Source organism: Felis catus, chromosome B2, assembly GCF_018350175.1.
Source record: "Felis catus isolate Fca126 chromosome B2, F.catus_Fca126_mat1.0, whole genome shotgun sequence".
NCBI classification, from domain to species: Eukaryota; Metazoa; Chordata; class Mammalia; order Carnivora; family Felidae; genus Felis; species Felis catus.
This window is the reverse complement of record NC_058372.1, coordinates 25,244,513-25,270,371: the sequence shown is the minus strand read 5'-3', so window position 1 is coordinate 25,270,371 and position 25,859 is coordinate 25,244,513. Positions and strand designations below refer to the sequence as shown.

The 25,859-nt window shown below is 48.3% G+C and overlaps 1 protein-coding gene and 1 long non-coding RNA gene across 4 annotated transcripts in view; one reads left to right on the top strand and one right to left on the bottom strand.

Moving 5' to 3' along the window:
* Positions 1-25,859, bottom strand: part of SLC22A23 (solute carrier family 22 member 23) — a 183,013-nt gene that overhangs the window by 24,317 nt on the left and 132,837 nt on the right. For all 3 annotated transcript variants that reach the window (XM_023253717.2, XM_023253718.2, XR_006597609.1), the window contains exon 5: positions 6,627-6,754. In XM_023253717.2, coding sequence (XP_023109485.1) covers positions 6,627-6,754 — 128 coding nt within the window. The remainder of the gene's footprint in view (positions 1-6,626; positions 6,755-25,859) is intronic.
* Positions 11,481-23,591, top strand: LOC102899870. Its single transcript, XR_002156937.3, has 3 exons — positions 11,481-11,537; positions 19,517-19,644; positions 20,085-23,591. It is a non-coding gene; the product is annotated as an uncharacterized LOC102899870 (long non-coding RNA).

Here is a 25,859-nt window from a genome sequence, read left to right as displayed (position 1 = left end):
TAGAAAAATTTCAAAATGGGGCACCTGGGTGGCTCAGTCGGTTAAGTGTCTGACTTCAGCTCAGGTCATGATCTCATGGATCGTGGGTTCAAGCCCCACATCAGGCTCTATGCTGACAACGCAGAGGCTGGAGCCTGCTTCAGATTCTGTGTCTCCCTCTCTCTCTGCCCCTCCCCCACTCTCTCTCTCTCTCTCTCTCTCTCTCTCTCTCTCTCTCTCTCAAAAATAAACATTAAAAAAAAGAAAGAATAATTTCAAAACAAAACCAAGTGGGGCTTATTTAGTTTTGACAAGCCAGCAGCTCCCACTCCACCCTGTATTTCCCTGCCCCTTCTCCTCTGCATGTTTGGTCACAACCTAACCTGGGATACAGCAAGGAGTCTGAGAGACCTGGCAGAATCCCACTTTTGATTCTCTTTGCTGAGCTTCCTTGGGAAAGCTGCTCTGTGCCTCAGTTTCTCAGCTATTAAGTGGGACAATGCTCCTACAAGGCCCAAATGAAGGAAGCAGATGAAGCCCCACGTGGCCCTTGGTGGGCAGGCAGCCTTCCTAGCCCAGTGCTCTGGCTGACCAAGACTGTCCTGGCTCCCCCCCAAACAGCAGTAGAAGGGAGAGGTGTCCTTGCAGACACGCAGAAGGAGACATGACCTCTACGTATGTAAGAGATCCAGGCGAGGGGCCAAACCGTGCTTCTTGAGGATAGCACAGGGAGAAGACGGTGGTAGTGCACCGAAGCCCAGGCTCAGAGATGCAGGGACAGCACACACAGACGATAATCTGTGTTTGTTTGGATGGGGGTGTGAGATTAACTGGCTGTGCTTTGATGCTTGTGTGCACTGTTAATGCATTACGGGTGAAACTGGGAAAGCAACAGTTATAGAAAGGAGAAGACAAGAGAAGTAGGGGAAAGAAGAGGGGAGGAGGAACGGGAGGAGGAGGAGCAGAAGCAGGAGGAGCAGAAGCAGGAGAAGCAGATGTAGCAGGAGAAGAAACAGTAATAACAGGAGGGGGAGGAGCAGGAGTTGGAGCAGCAGGAGGAGGAGCAGGAGGAGCAGTGGGAGGAGGAAGAGCAGGAAGAGGAGAAACAGATGTAGCAGGAGAAGAAACAGCAATAGCAGGAGGGGGAGGAGCAGCAGGAGGAGGGGGAGGAGCAGGAGTTGGAGCAGAAAGAGGAGGAGGAGCAGGGGGAGGAGGAACAGCAGGAGGAGCAGCAGCAGGAGGAGAAGGAACAGCAGGAGGAGGAACAGCAGGAGAAGGAGGAGCAGGGGGAGGAGGAGGAAGAGAAGGAAGAGCAGGGGGAGGAGGAAGAGCAGGGGGAGGAGGAGGAAGAGAAGGAACAGCAGGAGGAGGAACAGCAGGAGAAGGAGGAGCAAGGGGAGGAGGAGGAAGAGAAGGAAGAGCAGGGGGAGGAGGAAGAGCAGGGGGAGGAGGAATGGTAGGAGAAAGAGGAGCAGCAGCAGGAGGGGGAGAAGCAGGAGGAGGAGGAACAGCAGGAGGAGGAGCGGGGGGGGGGGAGGAGGAGGAGCAGGAGGAGGAGGAGGAGTAGAAGGAAGAACGGGGAGGAGGAACGGCAGGAGAAGGAGGAGCAGCAGCAGGAGGGGGAGAAGCAGGAGGAGGAGGAACAGCAGGAGGAGGAGCAGGAGGAGCAGGGGGAGGAGGAGGAGGAGGAGGAGGAGGAGGAGGAGGAGGAGAAGGAAGAACAGGGGGAGGAGGAAGAGCAGGGGGAGGAGGAATGGTAGGAGAAGGAGGAGCAGCAGCAGGAGGGGGAGAAGCAGGAGGAGGAGGAACAGCAGGAGGAGGAGCAGGAGGAGCAGGGGGAGGAGGAGGAGGAGGAGGAGGAGGAGGAGGAGGAGAAGGAAGAACAGGGGGAGGAGGAAGAGCAGGGGGAGGAGGAATGGTAGGAGAAGGAGGAGCAGCAGCAGGAGGGGGAGAAGCAGGAGGAGGAGGAACAGCAGGAGGAGGAGCAGGAGGAGCAGGGGGAGGAGGAGGAGCAGGAGGAGGAGGAGGAGTAGAAGGAAGAACAGGGGGAGGAGGAGCAGCAGCAGGAGGGGGAGGAGCAGGAGGAGGAGCAGGGGGAGGAGGAGGAGCAGGAGGAGGAGGGGGAGGAGCAGGAGGAGGAGGAACAGCAGGAGGAGGAGTAGGGGGAGGAGGAACGGCAGGTGAAGGAGGAGCAGCAGCAGGAGGAGGAGCAGTGGGAGGAGGAGGAGGAAGAGGAAGAGCAGCACAGCAGTCCCCCACCCCCATCACAGCCATTGTCAATCGCATGCACTAAAAGCTCCAAGGCAGTGGCTCTGAGGCCCAGGCCCAAGCTCAGAAGTAGAGAAGGAGCCCATTGTCTCCCCCACACAGCCCCTCAGTCCTCAGGTGTGGATTTAGAAATGATGGCACTTGGCCATTTGGATAAGTGCTTCAGAAGCAAGCAGATGAGAGCAACTATATGGACCTTAGCAAAGTCACCTCACACAGCTCTCTCTTCAAAATCTACCCAAAGTTTTGACAAGTGACCCAGCAGTGCTGACCTCTGCGACTCCCTCTCTGTGCACGTGACTGCAGCCGGCCTGAAGCCGGGAGGAGAAATTTTCTGTAACCACTCAGGTTAGGATCAGAGAGCTGGGGTCAGCCTGCCTGGGCCAACCTTGGTGTCATCACTCTCTAGTGGTGTGGCTTTGGGCAAGTTACCTAACCTGGGGACTCTGAGGAGTAATTCACAGACACTCTTCTCACCTCAGTTTCCGAACAGATGGACAAGACAGAGGGGGCAGTGAGGGCAGACTCCAAGCCTGATTACTGAGAAGGGCAGGGGGCAGCCCCACATGGGCCTCATGCTGGGACTCACCCTCCCATCCGGCAATGCTGGGCCAGGCGGGCTTCTCCGGGGGGGTGCTTCCCAGAGAGGGCCTGATGCATGAGGACAGAGGACACCCACTCCCCGCACGGGGCTTGCTCCTTCCACATGGAGCCACATCAGCAGCAAGAAGCAGTGCTCCCCAACACTTAGCTTCTCTGGGCCCCACATCCCCATATGTCAAGCAGGGATGATGTGACGACTGACCTCATTAAGACTCTGGTGAGAATCAAATGCCGGTGGAGAGTGTCACCCATGCCTGCAGAGTCACTGCCCAATGACTGCCTGTGTTACCGTTACTATTGCCAGGGGCTGAGCACAGGTCTGACTCCAAGATGTCTTCTCACGGTGGGCTGCAGTCTACAGCTGGGGCCAGCAGCACTCGGACTCTTGAGAGGACGCTGAAAGTCTTGGGAATTAGGACATGAGGACAGATGCCAGTTCCTGGTCGCTTTCTGTGACACTAATGTTTGCAGGAATGACACTGACCATGACACTCAGGAGGCACATCCGCTTATCTACCTAAATTCAGCTATCAACTCTGCTGGGGAAAGCTGACATGTTCAAAGATAAACCAAGATGGCTTTAAAAGAGGAAAGGGCATGGATAATTCTGGAACATCAGGTTTTCTTCTAGCATGAATGCAAAAGGATGTGCTGGCAGGGGCATGAGCATTGCCCCCACCCCAACCCCCATATGCATCCAGGCCTGAGACTCTCATCTACCCAGAGGTGAGGTGTCCGGCAGCCATGGCTGATTCCCATGTGAAACTTCCCTGCCCCCTCCTGGACTGCAGGAGGCCTCGATTCAATTGTTCAGTAGACATTCAGGGCAAGCCTGCTTCGTGTCAGGTCTGCTGCTGGTGCCAGGATGCAAGGGAGCCCAGCCTTGCACACCCAGGCTGCCATGCCAGCTCTCGTCCATGGCAGGGTGATCGGCCCCAACAAGGAGCCACAGAAACTGGTCAGCTACAGCTGCACGTGAATGATGGGGGAAAACACCTAACTGGAGGTCTGACCTCGTCCCTGAGGAGCTGACCACAGTATAGATGGGGTAGCAGGAGGACCCAGTGTGGGGACGGCCCTGCAGAGGGGAGGCATTCGGTGTATTCTGAGAGCCTAATGCGGGCTGCAGCGCCTTGGAGAGGCAGGCAGAGGTGACACAGGGTCTCTGAGCAACTTCAGTGAAGGTCTTAGGGATCTAGCTGGAAGGCCCCTGGAGACTGCTGAGGGATTTCTGAGCAGGTGATGTGAGGGGAGGGGCAGTGAGGTCAGAGACAAGAAGACTCATTAATGTGAGTCCCAGTAAAGGACAGGTATTGGCAGGTGGACGAGATGAGGTGATGGGAAAAAGATTCCAAGCAGAAAAACAAGCCAGCCTAAGAAAGTTGGAAGTGGCCGATTCAGATGAAGCAGACTTCACCTACCTTCCCCCAGCACTGGCTTCAACGCATTTGACAGCTGGGAGTGAGCAGAACTCCAGAGGCAGAGGGGAAACATGTATCCCCTGGGAGTGAACGCAGTGATAACCCTCCCAAGAGGGGGAAAGTCACATGCATCAAGCTACCTCTCCCCCCGCCTCCTGCTGGAACAGCAGCAGAACTCATGAGCAAAGACAGGCAAAAAAGATGGAATACCACTTGCCAAAAATAGGAGGAAAATGAATCAGTGTAATTAGTATTGAGAAAACAAGCTTTTCCCAGACAATATTTTAACCGGAAAGAAGTGGATTGTGGTGATTTAATTAGGGAAATGCCAGAAACAAATTATACTGTAAGACTTAAGAGCATGAACCTGCTAATGAATGTGGCCCAGAGAAGTTTGGGAAGATGGCTGGACATTCCAAAATGAGCAAACATGGCCCCAAAGGGGAAATGAATCCAATTCTCATTCTTCTCCACAGTTACAGTAGTATCTCTGTCTCTCAGCTCCCCCTGATCTCTCAGAAGTAGCACAGTGAAGCTGCCTCTCTTGGACTTCCCAGGTTCAAGTCCCAGCTCAATTACTTACTAGTCTGACTTTCAGCAAGATGCTTAACCTCTCTGTGCCTCAGTTTCCTCATCTGCAATTCTGGATAATTTTAGTACCTCTCTCAGAGGACTATTGTGAAGAAATAGAAGTTAATATATGTGAAGCACTTAGATTGTATATTAAATAGAAGCTGGTATTTGCAAATCATTTGGAAAAGTGACTGACATATAAGCACTATGTAAATGTTATTCTGTTTATTATCATTGCCACTGGATAAAAAGGGACCACAGATGTCCCTCTGCAAAGCACGAGCACTCAGTACTCTTCATGTAAAGCAGACCTGGTTCATGTCCTTCCTCAATCCAGTAATGCAAGGGTTCCAGGCTTCCTGAACTCTTTGCCTGTGCTGAAGTGCCTGGCAGATCAAGCCTGCCCTATAGGTGGAGGCTGCCTAGCCTTGCTGTCCCCATCTGCCAGGTCATAGGTACAGGCCAAGGCAAGGATGCCACCTGGTTAAGCAGCAGCATCTGGGGGACTTTTATTGACCATGAACCCCAGACCTGAATCAGGAGTCTAATTAAAAGCCTAAGAACCATGGAATAGATGATTCCAGAAGCCCTTCCTAGCCAGTGTGATTCAGACCTCCTATGTTCCTTTCCTGTTGTGAATGGAGACGTCCATTCTCCTGCACTTAGGTCTCTGCTCACCTGTTACCTTGGAGCCGGGCTACCCCTGAGCATCTGAATGTGACCCCTCACCACCACCCTCTATCTCTCTACTCTGGATTTTTCTGACAGCATTCATTCCTCCTGATGTATTATACACTTAATTGTTCACTGCATGCCTTCCCCTGCTTGCTGGTAAGCTCCACGAAAGCCAGGCTTTGCCTGTTTCCTTCTCTGTTCTAGAACAGTGCCTGATGCCTGATACACAGCAGGTGTTTCGAAAATATCTGTTGGACAAAATTTCAGATCATGCAGAGGGGGATGTGCATGTTCTTAGAGCCTGCAGATTATTTTCCTGGGAAATTTATAACAACAGTTCTGTCTACACCAGGTTGTCAGGTTGTTGCAGTGGGTCAGAGCTTGGGACTGGTTTTATCAGGACTTTCAAAAGGTCTGTGTGCCATGTACCTTGGAATTTCTTCTGGTGCTTATTAAAAATGCAGCTTCTCAGAGCTTATTCCAAATCTACTGGATAGAATCTCTGGGTACCAGGGAGGGGCCCAAGAATATGGATTTTAATGATGTCCTGGTGATACTTAATATAGGATCCCCAGCCTGAAAGCCCCCATCTAGCTTGTAGTGATGCTCCTGGCACAGACAAATTCTATGGATCTGAACTGCTATATTAAAATACTTCACTTTTCCACTGCTTCGGATGCCCAGCAAACAGGTCACGACAGAAACCAACGATGGCATCTATGAAGGTCATGCTAGGGAAAAGAGAGATAGTACAGACAAGTCCTACCACCAGACAGGACTCTGCTGGTATATAAACCTGGCTGGCAGGCAAGGCTGTGTTCCAGACTCAGGTTGTCCCCCTCCCAAATATTCCTTGACAGCTGGGCCTCACTTCTGGGTCTGGAGAGGCTATGTGGGGTGCCACAGTGTGTTAGACTCAATCAGGAGAGAATCCAATTCTCTCCAAAGGAAGGTGGAGAGAATTTCAATTCACCCACATTCCTAGTTTGGCTGCAGATAAACAGCTAAGGAAGCTGCTTGGTAGGAGAGTGATGACTCCTGGTCCAGCATGGGAGGCACCTCTCCCCACCTGGGTGGGGCTGCAGGGTTGATGTGAGCAGTACTCACCGGGCATCACACCTTTGATGTCACTCTCAGGGTTCATGCAGTTCTTCTGTGTGAAGTGCAAGATCAGCTTCTTTGCAGACTCAAACTGCTGGGTAGCCATCAGCCACCGGAGGGACTCGGGGAATATCCTTCAAAGAGACAAAGGGAATTGGTGAATGTCTTCAACTCTGCAGGGCATCCAGAAGCACAGCTTCTGTCCTGAGCCTGGAAGCTTCACAGGTGGGTGGTGTTCATTCCTACCCACGTGCAGTGAAGGCCAGTGAATGCTCAGGACTCTCCTGAGCCAAACCATAGCAGTGGACAGTGTCTAATTGTTTTTTTTTGAGAAAGTATAAAACTGATGCGCCTGGGTGGCTGAGTCAGTTAAGTGTCTGACTCTTGGTTTCGGCTCGGGTCATGATCTCACCATTTCACAGGTTCGAACCCCACGTCAGGCTCTGTGCTGATGGCGTGGAGCCTGCTTGTGATTCTCTCTCTCTCTGCCCCACCCACTCATAGGGTCTCTCTCTCTCTCTTTCTCTCTCTCTCAAAAAAAAGTTAAAAAAAGTATAAAGCTTACGATTTTTAAAATGTGGCACACAGGAATAACATCCTACCAATTATATCAAGAAATCAGTGTAAACTCTTCCAAATAACTATGTGCTTCTAAAGCATGTTTAAGCAGTTTGTTGAAGGGATGCTTTTGTTATATGTTGTCATGAAAATAAACATTAATAGAATTATTTTAAGTTTAAAAAATGCCCGGCACGAGCAACTGGACAGTTATTTTCAGTTTTCGAACATTTCACAGGACTTGCCTATAGAATTATTTTCATCTTGCTGCTAACTACATGCCACACTGCTCTGAGATGATGCTGCAAGACAGCAGTTTTCAAGTTTTATTAGCAACAGATTCCTTGTTTGTTCTTAGTCTGAAATCTTGTGAGGATCCCAATAAAAAAAAAAAAAACAAAAAACACTAGTGTTTTATCATCAAAGCACTTTCTAAGTTTCCTTTTATTTTTTTAAATTAAAAAAAATTTTTTTTTCAACGTTTATTTATTTTTGGGACAGAGAGAGACAGAGCATGAACGGGGGAGGGGCAGAGAGAGAGGGAGACACAGAATCGGAAACAGGCTCCAGGCTCTGAGCCATCAGCCCAGAGCCTGACGCGGGGCTCGAACTCCCGGACCGCGAGATCGTGACCTGGCTGAAGTCGGACGCTTAACCGACTGCGCCACCCAGGCGCCCCTCTAAGTTTCCTTTTATGACGACATTTACAAGTCAGCCAAACAGAACAACGTGCCTGTTTGGAGCAGGGTCAGCTCGCTTTTTCTGTACAAGGTGAAAGTCAATATTCTAGACTTCGCACACGACGAGGTCTCTGTGATAATTTCTCAACTCTGCCATATGCAGAAGCGGCCACAGACAGCACATGCAGGAACAGGGGTTCCCTATGTTCCCTTAGACCTTTATTATAGAGGAGGTGGCCCCCCTAATTGGGAGAAAAGCAAAAGCTAGAAATCAGGCCAGGGCTCCGGCTATCACCATACTTTACTTCAGTTACACAGTATCAAGGAGTCATGGCGAATGCTGCTGAGACGTTACTATTGTAACTGCTCCACGCTGGCCATACTACTAGCTCAGGAGAGCCTCTAATTAAAGTAATCCAGAAGCTGGATTGTAAATCTTCCATTTCTTCATGCAGGATCCCAAACACAACTATTAAATCAAGCTCATTTTCTGCGTCCTCTAATCTGTCTGATCAAGTTATTGAGCTCTGAGAAGTGGGTTAAGCTGCTCCTGACTGCAGATTTTATGTCCTGATTTGGGTAGAGAGCACTCCTTGCACAGGCCATTCTGAGTGGCCGGCCCCACGGCGGGTGATGGTGGGGACCTGTGTGTTGATCAAGGTGCTTCTATAAACAATGCTGGGGAGGCTGGATAGAGAGCCTCAGGCCAGCCAAGAAGCACCCCCGTTTCCGGATGCCCCACACGACAGCCCCCAACGTGGTGGGACACCCGCCATGGCACTTGACTACTGGGCACAGCGACAGTGCAGGGCCTCGCTGGCTCCGCATGGCTGTGGCCTCAGCGTGGGACCAGGGGGCCGCGTGGACCACGGTGTGCCGTTCAGGGTGGGGGGCAGCGCACAGGCCCCATCGCCAGCACCAGCACACAGCTGCCGCCTTTCTCACGTGGGCACGTTTGCAGGTGGTCCAAATATGCTTCGCCACTTTGGGAGAATCTTGTTAAAAGGCATCCCAGGACACCAGCTAATGTATTACTCTGACAACATGGTGGTTTTGCAGGTGGTCTCTGAAGTGTAAAATATGGTATACAACATGAGAAAGCTTAGAGTTCTTTTAAAATAATTGAAAATAATTTATATCCAGTGTTTAGCAGGGAGCGGAATTTGAAAATCAAGACCATAAACAAGCATGATGAGAGAAGAATAGGGCCCAGAACACAGGAGGCAGCAGTGGGGAGGAGCACAGCTCACCTCTATCCCGAGGCCGATCCCCAGGTGCCCAGGGCTCCAGGCACAGGGCCAGTAAACAAGCAAGGAGCGTCATCCACCAGAACACAAGGTTTGCATGTCCCCAGCACGCTGAGGTCCTCGGCCTCGATTTACCCTAAAGCTTTGCCAACAGGGTAGGGCTAGGTGTGGAGAACTGTAGGGAGATGCTCACTGTGAACAGTTTTGATCCCTGAATGGGAGGCAGGTGACAGTTCTGGGAAAATACGAAGTGATGTCTATTTGATGCCATTTTGTCTTCAAGGTAAAGCCCTGCATTACGCATAAAAAGCCAACATTTTTGTTACTGAAATCCCATCAGTCTAGGCATTAAACTCCAGTGAGGACAGCTGCTCACCTCTTATCAGGACCCACAGAGCCCTTGCCCTTCAGGAGAAGAGGTTTTTTCCCCAGGTTTCAAAGCCACAGAGACCACAGTCCTATGGGGAAGGAGTCACGTGCAGTCTGGCGGTGCAGAGGCTCATGGGTCTCAGGGATGCTGCCCCACCCGGCTGGCTGCCCCCGTCACCCTCTATCACTTGTTTTGTCACATCCAAATCATGCCTGAGGACAACAGACTTTGGGTAACTAAAAATGGCTAAGAATAATTAAATACCCTTTACGAGAAACGACAATGAGGAAGATTCTTCCTGGAGAATCTTTGAGACTTGCAAAGTTTGTGGAAGAAGCTTCAAGGACAGCACCTTTGCAAATGCATGGCATGATCTTTGCATTTAAGAGGTGGGTGTGGGCCTGTTCTGGAGCTCAAACACCCATTCAGTCACCAAAGTATTTTTTTCTAATATGTGTTGATCATCCCAAATGGATGTATCCCTGACCACAACGTCAGAGTCCTGTACAAGGAGATCTCTGTAAATAAACAGGCAGATGGACAAAGTAAATAAGTAAACACACACACACACACACACACACACACACACACACACACAAACACACACACAATAAGTGATTTGGAGAGAAGCCTGTGCAGTATGGGACACAACCGGGGCCAAGGAGAGTGAGCACTTGTAGAAAGGAGGTGCAGGGAAGACTGTCGGGCAGCACTGTGCTTGGGCTCCTTAGGGAGACGGGCAGGTACTACAGCATGGCTGTGGGAGGGGTGTGGGGACAGGACCCCAAGAAAAGGTGCAGGATGTGAAACAGCATGTGTCTGGTGGGGGGTGGGGCTGCAAGCTGGTAAAACGGAATGCTGGGGGTGAGGTGAGAAGAGAGAGGAGAGGGAGAGCAGCAGGACCCAGGCAACAGAGGCTCCTGAGAGCCCTGGAGTCTCATGAGTGGCGGCCGTCTGACCAGAAGGACCTGCAGTGAAGAAGCAGTGCTCTCTGGGGAGACTTGAGCATGAGAACACGGGCCGGCTCCCATTAGCCACCCAACCCTGCTGCCAGTGGCAAATGGCACTGCAAACCACCTTCCCTAGGGCTGGATTTACGATCACCAGGCACCCTTCTGCATGTTTCCCACATACTAAGCTCTGTCAAGCTTTTGATGGGGTAGAGTAATACTCCCCGCATTTCACAGATAAGGACAATCAGGCACAGAAAGTCCAGACCTTTAGTTAAGTGGCAGAGCTTGATCAGAATCCAGGCAGTCTGACTCAGGAGCCCACATCCTTAACCTCAGTGGCTGCGGCAAGGAAACATACTCCACATGTCCAGATGGTGTTCAGGTGACAGCAGCTCAGGAGGTACCGTTCTAGTGATGCTTCCTCAGGTGTTCCAGAAAACCACAAGCCCGATGGGCACATGTATGGAATAATGAAGTTTTGTGATGCCCTCCACATATTTAAATTTACTGCAAAGTCATAAAGAACTTGTTGGCCCATCGGCCTCTGAGAAAGCCCAGAGATGGTTTTTTAGTTTGGATAACATGTAGTGTGGCCACGTTATGGGAATTTAATGAAATCTCTCCTGACAAGTACATAATGTAATAACACCATGCAAATTAAAAAGCCGGCTGACAGCCCAGGACCTGGAAGGAATGCAGCTGAACCTTAGAGAAATTGATCATTTTCAACAAAAATAAAAGAGCACAGCAGGCAGTGGGCGGCCACGTCTGCCTGGTGTCCCCTCCTGTGTAGATATGGTGAGAAAGTGGCCGTGAGAGTGACTTCTGCTACCACGAAAGGTAACCTGGCAGAAAAGCCACAGTGGCTTCTCCGGGAGATAGCTTTGCAGATGGCTGCTGGAGGAGGCCGTGGCTCCGGAAGAAGGAAGTGTCCACGGAGCAAATGGCTTGCCTCAACCCCCAGGAGCAGAGCAGGAAGTTTCAAAAGCTGCAAGCGTTGAATTCTTTCAAGCTCTGTATGAGGTATTATTGTTATTATTATTCCTCTTTTACAGATGGGGACACTGAGGCAAAGAAAGTACAGGCACATGGTCCAGCTTGCACAGCTGGTAAGTGACAGAGGTGAATCTGAACCCATGACTAGAGAGGTTGGGATCGCTCCAAGCCAGGTGATTCAATGAACCCCAGGGCTTCTGCAAGAAGGATGCAGGCAAATCTGAAGTCTCCACTCGACTTGCTCTGGTCTTAAACCCTGCAAAGGAAGTGAGCAAAGAGCACAGTAAGGGCAGATGGAGGACCCTGTCAGGCAGACATATCCTCTCTCTGCTGAAGATCACAGGTCTGACGGGCCTCTTGCCCCAAGGCAAATGATGGATTGTTCTGAGGCCTTCTCCGAGCTACATCAGGATGGTTAGAAGGTCCCTGATTTCTCAGTCACAATTTCAGAATCCCAAAGGTTCTGAAATCCAAAAACCTTACTGATTTAATTCACTTGGCAATGAAGCCTGAACTGGCCTGGCCTCACCAGAGGCAGAACCAGACCTAATGGATACGAGCATTCTAAGTCTCAGGCACAGCTCCTCATAAATGCACAAACATTTCACTGCAGAAGCATCAACTATCTGATGCTGAGTAGCTGAAGACGGGATGGGGGCTGGGCACTTCAGAATTTGGGACAGGCGAGGGTGGAGCTGCACATGGATGATGAGGGGGGTGCGGGGCACCTGCCGAGTGCCTGCCTGAATGACACAGTCAGCGCCCTGTCTGGCTCTCCTGATGGCCTCCTGGCAGTCATAGGCAGGCCACCATCCACCGAACTACAGCTGGGGAGACCGGATCAAAGGCTTGGGCTATGAAATTCATTTTGCATTAAGCAAATCACAGATAAATCCATTCTCTACTTAAAAAATTAAAGCATTCCAGCCCTCCTGGAACCCTTCCCCCAATCCTGGTGCCCTCGAGAAGGCCTCCGCCCTCCCGTCGTCCTCCCCTCCAGGGGCAAATACACCTGCCTGGTGGGGGCGAATCCTTCCAATCATACTGTGGGCACTTGTACACTGATAGATCTCGGTGTTTCTTCTGCTATATTGCATTGCCCCCACTTTCAGTGACAAATGCGAGTTTCACCCTCAAAAATTCCCTTCCTGCCAGACTGCATCAGTGGTGCAGAGAGCATCACCCTCAGATGTGTGCATAGTGGTTTCTATCTCCAGGTCCTAGATATGACCTACACTAACTTCCTACTTGTGGGCTGGGGGCACCTGACACAAGGCTGGTCCAACATCAGAACAAGCTGAGCAGCATCATTTTCCAGCACGTACTTGGAACATGACAGAACCACCGTTCTATAGGTCACTCACCCTGTGGCCTCAATTATTCCACAAAAAGCCAAGAATCAGCAGTCAAGTGAAAAGGGTCTTTGACTCAATCACCTGCAGCTTTCAGAGGCCATCCACTGAAACACAGACATTCCTCAAAGAACTCTGAGGCTCCCGTTCAGACAACCGTGGTCTAGACAGCCCTAGGCCAAGGAGCAGAGGGTGCACATCAGCTTGGGAAAGACAGCAGGACAGCAGCCAACATGGGAAAACACAGATGTTCCAACCTTGATCAGGTGCCGTGAAGGCTCATCCCACCACAACACAGATGTGCCTAGTGCCATGACATAAACCCTCTCATCACCCACCAAGAAAAGGCAAAGTTACAAAAATAAACCGCGGAGTCTGAGGGGGGTGTCTCTCATTTGCACTTAATTCAGCTCCTCAGGGCAAGCACATGGGCTGAGCCTCTGCCATGCCCTCCTGGGGGAAAAGGGTAACATCAGTGGCAGGGTCAGACCTGGAACTTGGTCTTTAGATCTCTAGATCAGTGTAATTTTCTGCATGTCGTGCTGTTTAGCACATTGCTTCAAAACCAGGAAAATCTATTTTGGAAAGATGCCTACAGGGGCGCCTGGGTGGCTCAGTCGGTTAAGTGTCCAACTTTGGCTCAGGTCACGATCTCGCGGTCCATGAGTTCGAGCCCTGTGTCGGGCTCTGTGCTGACAGCTCAGAGCCTGGAGCCTGTTTCAGATTCTGTGTCTCCCTCTCTGTCTCTCTGCCCCTCCTCAACTCGTTCTTTTTGTCCCAAAAATAAATAAACATTAAAAAAAACTTTTAAAAGAAAGATGCCCACCAAATAGCTACAATGAAGTGTTGACTCTTTAAAAACATTTTTTTAATGTTTATTTATTTTTGAGAGAGAGAGACAGAGCTCGAGCAGGGGAGGGGCAGAGAGAGAGAGAGAGGGAGACACAGAATCTGAAGCAGGCTCCAGGCTCTGAGCTGTCAGCACAGAGCCCAAACTCATGAGCCGAAGTCAGATGTTCAACTGACTGAGCCACCCAGGTGCCCCTAAAGTGTTAACTCTTAAAGAGGTATACGGAGGGGCGCCTGGGTGGCGCAGTCGGTTAAGCGTCCGACTTCAGCCAGGTCACGATCTCGCGGTCCGTGAGTTCGAGCCCCGCGTCGTCGGGCTCTGGGCTGATGGCTCGGAGCCTGGAGCCTGTTTCCGATTCTGTGTCTCCCTCTCTCTCTGCCCCTCCCCCGTTCATGCTCTGTCTCTCTCTGTCCCAAAAATGAATAAACGTTGAAAAAAAAAATTAAAAAAAAAAAAAAAAAAAAGAGGTATACGGAAAATTTATTTTCATAAACCTTATTTTCCCAATAGCGTCACAACTGATATTATCATGTCATCATAGGCGGATAAATTTTCTGTGTTTGCCTAATTGATACTATGAGGTGGTTGTTCTTCAAAGCTGTGTGTCTGTGAGCAATTCAGACAAGGAGAACCCTATCTGCTTCTCCAGCAACCCCAATTCACCACATGCTTTTCAGACCACAAGACTCTATGATTTAACAGTCATGTGTTGTTTCTGATACGCTTTCCTATCTTTGCCTTCATTCCTGCTTTCTCTGTTATTTGGCTAAGTCATAAGCCCATCTGATTTACATTCATTGACCTGTTTTCGCACGTTGGTCTTTGTAACCTGTGTAGTCACTCAGTAGAATCAGTAATTAAAACTCAATATTGTGATCCTTTCCTAATACTACGAAGTCAGTATTTTTCTTTCACATTTAAAGATAAAACCACGTATTTCTTCTACCCAATTGGAGAACCTGACACAGACAAGTATACTATTTAGGCTGTCTTCTTCCTAATACATTTAACACCAGCTCTGATGAGATGCCAACTTGGCAATTCTCTACATTAAAAGCATGTCTATACTCTTTAAATTACTGTCCTAGAATATTTATTCATAAAGGAAATATAGGACAGAGGTTACTAAGATTAACAGCTAATACTCTTATTAATTTTATCTTCAAGTATTAATTTTGGGGCGATACACGTGGAGAGGTATGTCTTCACACTGTCAAGTACAACATTACATCATTCATGGAATAAATGTATATGGGGCATGATCAACCTGCCAGCAGAGAAAAACATGTCATTTAACAGACACCTTACAGGTAAAAGCTTATGGCAGGTAGGCCATCCAATGTAGAGGGAAGGACACAAGGGTCATGAAAGGCTTTGTAGAAGTCAAGTTTCCCTGAATGTGTATGTGAAAAAAAAATCTTAGACTGTACTAAGGGTGCTTCTGATTTAGAGGTAATTGTAGCTGTTGGTACTTCAGATTATCACCAAGTTATCACATAAAATCCTGAAAAGGTTCTCAAAATTAAAAAAAATAAAATCAAAGTCTAGAATTGAATGAGTTACAAATTGGGAGAATATCTTAAGTTTCTGGTCCAAAGCTCTTATAATAATATAAGCTTGGTTCCTGTAAACAAGCTTTCACTTGGATTTTTTTAAAACTTTAGTTCTGTCTGATATATATTTATACACACACATATACACATATGTACACACATGTATATACATATGCACACGTGTATATGTATGTATGCATATACATGTGTGTACATAGGTACATACATGTATGTATATATATAAAATTAATTCAGTTCAATTCAGGGGATAGCAAGTGAATATAAATGAGCTCTTTTTAAACAAAACTTTAAATCATGATTTGAGTTAAACTTAGTAATTAAGTGAGAAGGAATGAGTATCATGAAATCAAATAAAAATTGGCTTTTAGGATGGTTAAACCCCAAAGTTTTCCCGAGACAAACTCTTCATATAAATCTCTTTGTAGAATATAAAATTCTTTCATAATTACATGGCCTTTCCACTTAATTATCTGTCACAGAAACTCAGAACTTTGTGTCTCTAATGTTTTCCAAAATGGTATCCACCTAAGAGCCATAATTCTTCTGTTACAGAAAAATTATAGAGGAAATACATCAGGAACCCTGTGTTTATATACTAGTTATGTGACCTTGGGCAAGTCACATCACCCTCCAGACCTCAGTTTCCCTGTATCTATAGAATGGAGTGGGGGGTATGGAATTACACCAAGGCCTTACCAGGCACCAACATTCTCTAGATTTATTTCATGGGGCTAATGGTGACTGTTGCCTTCTTCTGAAAGGTAAAAAAGATACTGATCAGGGCAATGCACTGTACAAATTCTAACACTGCTTTACGTTTTTGCCAAGCAGAATGAAGCCAGTAACTAAAATGTCTTTAGAGCTAGCCTTTTAAATAAGCAACCCCAGAATACTTAACAGTTGTGATAAATTGAAAACATCCTTCAGCTCACGTTCTAAACAGATGAATGCTTGGAATTCACCTAAAAAGATTCTGTAGCCTTGAGTGTACCTGGGTTGATTTTTTCCACATTCTCCCTCTTTATATTCTCTTTCTCCAGCTCCTTTTACTAATTTATCCATGTAAGCAATTATGAGGCCACAGAAAGTATAAGGCACCCAGGGCATTCAAAACATAATGCTACAGGGGGAATTAATTTGGCAGGCATTTTTGCAAATCACACTAAAAAAACTGTGATGTTGGAAAACAACTGGAGGAGAGAAGTAGGCAGAAGCAACAGAGGCTTTATGTGGCACCTGCTTCTAACTGGAATTTTATTGGCACCTCTGTCGTAGCAGTCTGTCCAGAGAGTCCTGTCAACCTTCTCCCCAGAGTCTGCTTCTGTCCTTCTGGGTCCTATCTTGATAACAAAGGAGCCCACGGAGGCCACACATTCATGGACTCATCACGAGGGTGGCCCCTGCCGGTTCCACCCTGACCTTGTACCTGACTCTGGAAAGCAGCTTCTTGCTATTAGCACGTTCACCCTCCCAACCTCAACAGAAACAGTCTCTGAGACTGAGTGAGGTCATCCTGATCTGTCTGGAACCCCCACTTCGTAGCACCAGGCATGTACTTTGCCAGAGTGGCCAGCTGACGGGGCTGGGCCCCTTGGCCTCACTCTCTGTTCCTGTCCACGTGGACACTTGCTAGCAGTCTGGGGGGCAATCGCTTAGCAGCTATCACTAGACATCTGTCACTGGGAGGCCATCTACCTGCTTTCTGCCTGCTCCCAGCTGTCCGACCCCACCACTCCCACAAAAGACACACATGCATGCATGTACATGCACATGCGTGCACACACTGGCCCCCCCCCTCCCCCCGCCCGAGGTCTGCCTGGCTCCAAGGCTCAGTGCTCCTCCAGCTGGCCTGAAGCACCCCAGCTTCCACAGGGTAGTGAGACGGAATGTTGCAGCACATTCCAGGTGTGGGGACAGTGCGACAAAGGAGTTGGTAACACTGGCTTTTAGAGCAGAGGCTATGTCCTCTGGCACAGCACGTGGTTTTTAAGGATCACTTGTTGCCACGTTCACCAGGCTTTCTCCACTTTGAAGAGGAAGTGGTTTTGTTGACCACAGGGGTTCCTATTATTTTACATAATCTCTGCACAACTCACAAATTAAAAATGGGCAGCCTCTTGCCTGAGGGTTCCCTAAAATTCCATGCCGTTAGCAAATCCCCAAACACCAAGTCAGAGAACATTTTGATCTCCCCTTTAATTGCTCATTCAATTGTTACGATCGAAATGTGGGCTACCATTTTTATTTTCACACTTGCTTTGGTAAGTATTACCTAATCTTCCCGCCATCTGGATAACTGGTAGACAAATGGGATTTGAGTAATTTTTTTTTGGCTTTAAATTTCCTAGAAGTCTCCCCAAATTAACTATCTGATAACCTGTAAAAATAATTATTGCACATTTTCAAGCTCCCAGAGGCTATATGCTTTTTATGATTTACCTCTCACACTTTCCTTTGAGGCAAGCATTTTCTCTAGTGACTTTACTGTTGGTATAACTGAATTCCGTTTCCCTCCTGCTGTGCAGGGAGCCCTGCGGCCCTTATTTTACCAGTAATAGAGTTTTCAGCATGTGGTACTTTGACCCCCTTCTGAAATAAAACTGTTTTTGACGGAAGAAAGTGTTGGGTCCCTCAAGTGTGTGTGGGCAAGAAAAAAGACTGATAATTGCTGGAATGAATACATTTATGTATCTGTGTATAAAATTTAATCTAAAGGGTCAGGGTGCCTGCGTGGCTCAGTTGGTTGAGCGTCCGTCTGACTTCGGCTCAGGTCATGATCACACTCCGTGGGTTCAAATGCCACATCGGGCTCTCTGCTGTCAGCACAGAGCCTGCTTTGGATCCTCTGTCCCCCCTTTTTTCTGCCCTTCCTCCACTTGCACACTGCCTCCCCTGCCCCCGCCGCTCTCTAAAAAGTAAACATTAAAAAAAAATTTAAGGGTCTTTTGAAATAATTTTAACAATGACAAGAAGCAAAATTAATTCATCAATTTAACAAATTTTTATTGAGCCCCCCATTAAGGAAGGTACTGATAACCCAATGATTTTAAAAAATGCTTTTGTGGGGCACCTGGGTGGCTCAGTTGATTAAACATCTGACTTCAGCTCAGGTCATCATCTCGTGGTTCTTGAGTTCCAGCCCCACGCCAGGCTCTGTGCTGACAGTTCAGAGCCTGCAGCCTGCTTTGGATTCTGTGTCTCTCTCTCTCTCTCTCTGCCCCTCTTCTACTCATGATCTGTCTCTCTCGAAAATAAACATTAAAATTTTTTTATTTTTAAAAAGGAATACTTTTGTAAATGTTAAACAAATATAAAAAGAGGAACTAGAAGAGAAGACTCCCCTGGTGAGAAGTGTTGCTTGTGCCTGGTGCATGTTGCTCTCGGTGGGCCAGGGCTCTGCTCATCTGCCTGACATTTTCGGTCCTATCCCTGGGGCCCAGCAGCACCACTGCACGTATGACTGAGCCAAGAGGCTTGTGGTCCTCATCCTGGCTCCGGGTTGCCTGCAGGTTTTTATATCCTGGCTCCAGGTACGAGTACTAGGACCTCAAGGCAAGCTGCAAATATCCCTGTACCTCAGTTTCTCCACCTGTACGGGAGGCCATCCTGGTCCCTACCTCAGAGGATTAGTGAGAGGAGTTAAGGGACCAAATTATTGAAAATGCTAGGCAGCACCTGGATAGGAGCAAATCTCCCAGATATTTTAAAACTTGGAATTATTCTGGGGGCGCTTGGGTGGCTTAGTCAGTTGAATATCTGACTCGATTTTGGCTCAGGTCATGATCTCATGGTTCATGAGTTCAAGCCCCACGTCGGGCTCTGTGCTGACAGTGTGGAGCCTGCTTGGGATTTTTTTCTCTCTATCTGCCCTTCCCCTGCTTCATGCACTCTCTCAAAATAAATAAACTTAAAAAAGAAGTGGAATTATTCTGGCCAAAATATTTCTGATGATATTTAAAAGAGCCAATGATATTTAGGACCATTTACAAATTGGAATTGTTAGTAAATTTTTATGCTGGATACTTATCTAACCTGAGGCCATTTAAATGTTTTACAATGGTTTTTTTCTCGAAATTTTTAAAAATTAAAATCCCTTTTAGCACATTCTTTTTTCCTAAGGGTTTTAATTGTTTTACTCCTCTACCCTGTGAGTTCCTTATGACAGCGTGCTCTAATTTCCTCTGTCTCAAGGTTTATCTTTCATTTGGGGAATTGATACTATTACTTATTCTCCGTGTTATTCAGTGCTGCTTGATCTGTCTCTAATTTCCTCATTATTTCCCATACGGTTTATTATCTTCTTATTGCTTTCCCAGATGCTTTTGATGATCACGCGGATTGCCAACAGCACTTTTTCTCTCGTCAGGATGAAACTCCCACTGAACAAAGCACTCTCCAACATATCTGTTCTTTCTTGAAGCAGCTCATGCAAAACACGCATTAGGTGAGTCCAAGATGAGAATCCGTCCTAACTCGGTACTTGGCTAACAGTCTTGGAAGAGAGCAAGAGAAAACTGTATGCAATGCTCTCCTGCATTTGAAGGTAGAAACTCACAGGAAGATGCCCCAAAGCAGCCTGCTCAGAGGGCAGGTAAGCAAGGTGGGAGAAACCTTTCCTTCCCATTAACCTTGATCACAGGCTGTAATTTAAGATTCCCAAACATACCTGTGTATAGGTTTATGTTTGCATAGTGCGGATAAAAGTGTTAGATCCAACACCCAGAGTTTTTGCCTTCTTTCATCAGTTCCAGGAATACCTATGACATCTGCTGTCTGAGATGATGAGACAAATTTGCTCTCCACAGTGGAATTGGATTGGACAGCCAGGTCTTGCATGATATCTTACTGATCCTCAAGGATGGCATCTGTTTTCTTTCCCTACAGAGCAGAGAAACCTCTTCCTACAAGACGTGTGGCTTCTCCACAGCTGACTCAGTCAGATCTTCCCTCACGCCTCAACAGCACCTTTATCTGGGGAGCACCAGGTCCCTCAGTCCGTGCGCAGGACATCTGGCTTTTTCTTCTATGATACACCCATCATACTTCTCAACCTTGAGCGCTCATCAGCATCCCTTGGAGGGCTTCTTAAACCACAGAACTGTACCCCACCCTAGACCTTCTGACCCAGTCAGTATGCCTGGGGTGGCATCTGAGAATCTGTGTTTCTAATGCGTTCCCAGGTGGTGATGATGATGCTGGTCCAGGGACCACATAACAAGAACCACTGATGTTCAAAAGCCAGCTTTTAATGACTTTCTCACACTTCTGAGTGTTCTGGTGAAGCTTTCTAAATGCCCTTGTTTCCCCAGCTAAAACCAGGAATAATCCCACCAACCTAATCCAAGGGTTAATGGTTAATATAGTGTCACACACAGAGAAGCTTGCAGCTGATCTCGGGAAAAGTGTGTTCCTAAAATCTGAAGACATGTTCAAATCAGTATATATTACTGTGCCTCTGCCACAAAGGAGGCTTGAGATGTGAAATGTGATGTTTCCCTCCCTTGCTGAGCTGTTCCAAGAGTTAGGATGATGTCTGCCATGTTCATGAGGATACCCTGACACTCATGTTCTGCTCATGTCCTCGTGTTGCAATGACAGCACTCATGGGGACCTTACTGAACTGGCATCACAAGTGTTCCCCAGCACATGCCGGGTCCAAAGCTGACATGCATACACTTGTTTTTACAAATAATCACGCATACCCAGCATCACTAATTTACATGTTAAGGCATGGTGATGTCACGTACTGACATCTTGGAAGAGCAGCAGTAACATCTTCATCATCTCTTGGAATCCATACTTGGTGCTGTTTCCTCCAAACACTTTATATAGATGCCATGAGGGTGCCCTGTCCACCACCTTCTCACTCCTGTGTCATTCTTCTACAATGAGACCCACCCAGAAGGCCAGGTGCCACCTGTTCTGTGTATCGCCTTCCTGATTTTCCACCCTGTGGTTTTCTTAGATGTTCTCGCTTATCACAGACCTGGAGCCCCAAACACCCTGCTCCCCACAAGGTCTCCTGGCCGAGAAGGGCACCCTGTCCCCGAGCTGTGTGTCCTGGAGCAGGCTGCAGCCACCTGGAAGGGACACCTTTTACACACTGTGCAATCAGAAAGCAGAAGCCCTTCCAACCAGCCCCTTCTTCCACTCTGGAGTCACTGGCTACTTCCACATCCAAGCAGATGCTCTCTTAGATTCTCCCTTCCTCTAGTATTTTGGCTACTGAATCTGTGCCTCTGCCCCCTGCCTCCATTTGTTTTCTGTGACCCTGGAAGAATTCCATATTTCTTCTGGAAAAAGGATGGATCGATAGGATTTCCTTTTAGATTAGCATGGAAGCTCTACTGCTCTGACTTGAGTGATAATGAATGCCCAAGAAAAATGACTAAGGAAGCACTTCTATTTGGTCTTAGTATCCTGAGGGACAAAGGCAGTGTGGATCTTGGCTTCAGGCACTGGCATCCGCCAGTGGATTTACCCACTACCTCTGACAGGATTTTCATTCAGATAAGAAACATTCACAGAATCCTCTCCTCTGTTTTTGCTTCATGACAATGTGCCTAAATATGACTCTGTGAAGCATGCTGGAATACCAGCTCCCAAGCAAGCACATCCTTTCCTTCTCCTGGGCCACCAGTGAAACTCTCCCTTCACCTAAGCCTGCAGGCCAACTGCAGTGGGTCCTGCCTGGACCTGGGAGGTATGAGCATCCCCAGGCAGCGCATGAAGTGACATCAAACTCCTATCTTGGCTCCACTTGGTGGGGCACAAATCATGCACATGCCACATCCTCCCCAGAATTCACCTGTCCTCACCACACCCCCTGTCACCACACCCCTTCTGGTCCTCAGGCACATCATGCCTCTGCTGCTGCCACCTCTTCCTGACTGGCTTCTCCAGTCCTGGGCTCACTTCATTCGAGAGCATTCTGTAACCCTGTAGCTGCTGTAGGGCCATGTATTAATCATGCTCTTTTATTTTCTATGTTTTCTGATGTTTCTGGGAGGAAAGACTGCCCCTCCCAGGGTCAGCCAATTCTTAGGGATAGCCAACAATTCACCTGTGAGCACACCTTTCAGATACAAACCAACCAATCAGAGCCCACAACCCCCACCACCTCCTCTGTGGCTCTCACACTCCAGCCGCTGTCCACCTGCTCTGATCGCCCCAGGGCCAGATGCCAGACAACCAGGGGCAGCCCCTGAGCCCCACAGCCTGCAGAAATTACTCCAAATAGCTAACCTGGAGCCTGCCTACCCTTCCTCACCCCTTTCTTCTGGCTGAAACCACAGTGAAGGCTCTTGCCCATGTTCCCCTCCCTCCTTCTGCCTCCTGACCAGCTGGTGCTTTCTTGTGGGGCCCCTGGGATGTGGTGTGCCCCCTTCTCTAGGGAACAGAGAGTAACAACCTGTCTTCTTTGTGGAGGTCATCTCCTGATCTGCTAGCCTCACCCCACACCTGGCTAATAAAGAATGTACACTTCCAATCGGGCTGGCTTTCAATCATGGCTGAGCTCTCCATCCCACTGCCCTCAGGATCAAACCATCCCTTTTTGAAGCTCCCCCCAGCTGGTCACCTTGTTTCTGGGCATGTACTCTCTGAGCTCTGCCCTCAGGATAGGACTCCATGCTCCAGTCCCTGGTGGGGCCTCCACACCACAGAGAGCCCTGTCTCTCCACCCCAGGAAACAGCCCGAGCCGCTGCTCTTTGCCCTCATAGGCCCAGCAGCACCCCTAACTGGGGCTACTCCCAAACATACCTGGAGTCAGGCCTCTCCAGGTGAGCAATCTGCCTGCCCCCGGTGCAGACTCCTGGCCCCGCGGCAGTGGCCATCCTCCCCTCGGTCACCAAGAGACTTTCTCACAGCACCGACCAGAGCACACTCCTCCCTGGCTTAAACCTTGACGTGTTTTCATGGCTTTTAGAACAAACCCAATCATGCTGAAGACAACCCTGTTGTGTGTCTGAGCTTGTCCTTTGTTCTCAGCCCCAATGGTCTTCTTCCTCTTCCAGTGGAAGCCAGATTTTGCCCTGCTGTTCCCATTTGCCTGTTTTCTCACCCAGAACCTTGTGTGACTTCCTCTCTTTGATCCTTTCCTTAGGTGTCAGCCTGAATGTCACTCCCTCAGAGACGCCATCCTGACCACTGTTCCTCTCTACCTACCGCTTGGTTTCATAGACATAGTGGTGGTTCTTTGAAGAATATTATTTGCTTGTTTATGGGTTTATGGTCTCTGGCCTCCCTCCCACCCCCATATAACCCACTGTAATGTATGTTTCAAATGAGATTTTTGCTCACATGTCTGGGTCCTCTCTAGAACCCTTAGTATCTAGGACAGAATTTGGCATGAGGTGGTAGTAACTACTTTAATAAATTATTTGAATCCACTTCTCTTTCAGATTGCTGTATTTCCTAGAGTTCCTGAGATGCAAACTTCTCCATTTATAGTTCTGGGCCCTGCTAATGGATTCCTGTGGACCCTGTGAATTTTGGCTGTGAGTTCATCCTTGGTGAAAATTTTCTTCTACGTGAGTCTTGAGTATCTGGCTCCAGTGATTTTCCATGGGAGGTTTTATTCTTGACCCAGAGGATCCAACGAGCTTCACTGGTTCTTATTTCTCAATCTTGGAGAACGGTTGAAATTTGGAACCCATAGTCATGTGTGGTGCAAGACTTCAAGGCTCCACTGTCGTAAGGGTGGATCATTTATGCCCACAGTCCAAGGTGTCAGCCACCTTTGGAGGGGAGTCCCTATGATGGGAAAAGACTTTCTAATCCTGTTATTAGAACAGCACAGTTTGGAGGCCTGGATTCATTCAAGGAGCTCAGTTCGAAGTGCAGAAAGGGCCTGAGATCTCAGCTCCAGCCCTCAATGCAGGTATTAAACCTCAAGCTCTCTGAGCTTCTTTCTGGCTCATGTGCCATGCAGGCTGTGTCTGTGTCCACTCCTGCTCGAACATTCTCCTTGGTCTGGGCCTCAGGAGTTCCCCTTTCTGGCACTGGAACTCAGCACTGTGTACATATTTGGTTGGTGCAGGGTCTTATCCAGCCTTGGGTGTGTGTTTGGAGGGTCCCTGTCGGTTTAGCCAACCCTCTGGACCACAGAATCCCTTCTAGCCAATCTCCATCCTTTGTCTTACTGCTCCCAAGCCAAGACCCTACGTCTTGGTGACATTGTGTTATGCAGTTTGGCTTATGGTCCTTGTTTACACACCTGCTTCTGCATCTGTTCTTAGAGGTACTGAGAGCACCCTGGGTACCCACCATATATACTTGCTCATTAAAAAGAAAGCGAGAGGCTTTCAACATTTTGTCACCAACAGCTGGCCTTGCTGGTTGGTGCTGCAGCTCTGTCCGCTCCCCAGCAGCCCACTTCATCCTGTCCAACTACGGAGGCTTCAGGAGTGAGGAACTTCCTACCGCAGCAGGTGGGAGGAAGGGTGGCAGGCGATAAAAAGACCATGATTCTTACGGAGACTTTCAAGGCTATAGACAAAGGTGGAATATGTCCCTCACCAGTGATTTCTTTACCCTGCCTATGGCTACATCCTAGTTTCCATGCATATGAAGAAGTGATACAATCGCAGTCATAAAGTAGCTAATATTTATGAGCGCTTGTAGGTCAAACATGTGCCAAGCCCCTTAGAGAATAATATGAATAAAAATAATTACAGTAAAACCTTGGATGGCAAGTAACTTCTTCTGTGAGCGTTCTGCAGGACGAGCAAACATTTCTAATAAACTTTAACTTGACAAATGAGCGATGTCTTGCAATACGAGTAGTATGTGACATGGAACATCACATGATCACAACTGAGCCAATGGTTCTTGAAATTCACTTTGAGATATGAGTGCTTTGGATCACAAGCATGTTTCTGGAACAAATTATGCTCGCAAACCAAGGTTTTACTGTACTGTGATGATCGCAGCAGGTAACATATTTGGGTAGAGCTAGTCTACCCCAGAGGGCAGCACCAGAGCTGTAACCACATGGCGTCAGTGCCTCGGCACATCCATCCATCTATCTGTTCGTGTGTACACACGTCTCACTTATTAAATTACCCTGGGTGCCCTTTTTCATTATAAAGTTTTATTTTTACATTTGTGAGTTTTAAAGGATTTTTTTCCTTAGGTTTTATAACATATTTAAATAAACGAATGTCCTACCTGTCATTAAACCTTGATATACTTTTTAAATTTAAATAAGAGAGAAAATACGATAAGCGAAACCCCCAGTCCTTTACCATGTGGGTCAGGTCCACAGACCTATTCCAGGAAACCCTTTCCTGCCGTTTTTCCCCTGCTAGGTGTCCTCCTAACTGGGACAGATGGAAACAGCACTGGCTGAGACTCAAAGCCTAGAGGTGGTGGGGACAACCCCATCTTCCTGTATGGGAGTGTGAGCCTCCAAGAGGCTGTGCCTACCTTGTCCAGTCCCCCAGGGGCCGGCAGACAGCCCTGGGAGCCCTTGGGGCAATAGTGAGAGGAGGTGGCTGAGATGATGCCAGACCTCACAGAGCGAGGGTTTCCAGTGGTCAGAGACAAGAGACAGAAGCACAGGGAAGGCAGGAGGCCGTGCTGCGTGTGGTTGAGAGAGGCCTGGGTTCAAGGGCCAGCTGGGAGACCTCAGTTTTGTCATCTGTACAATGGGGTGA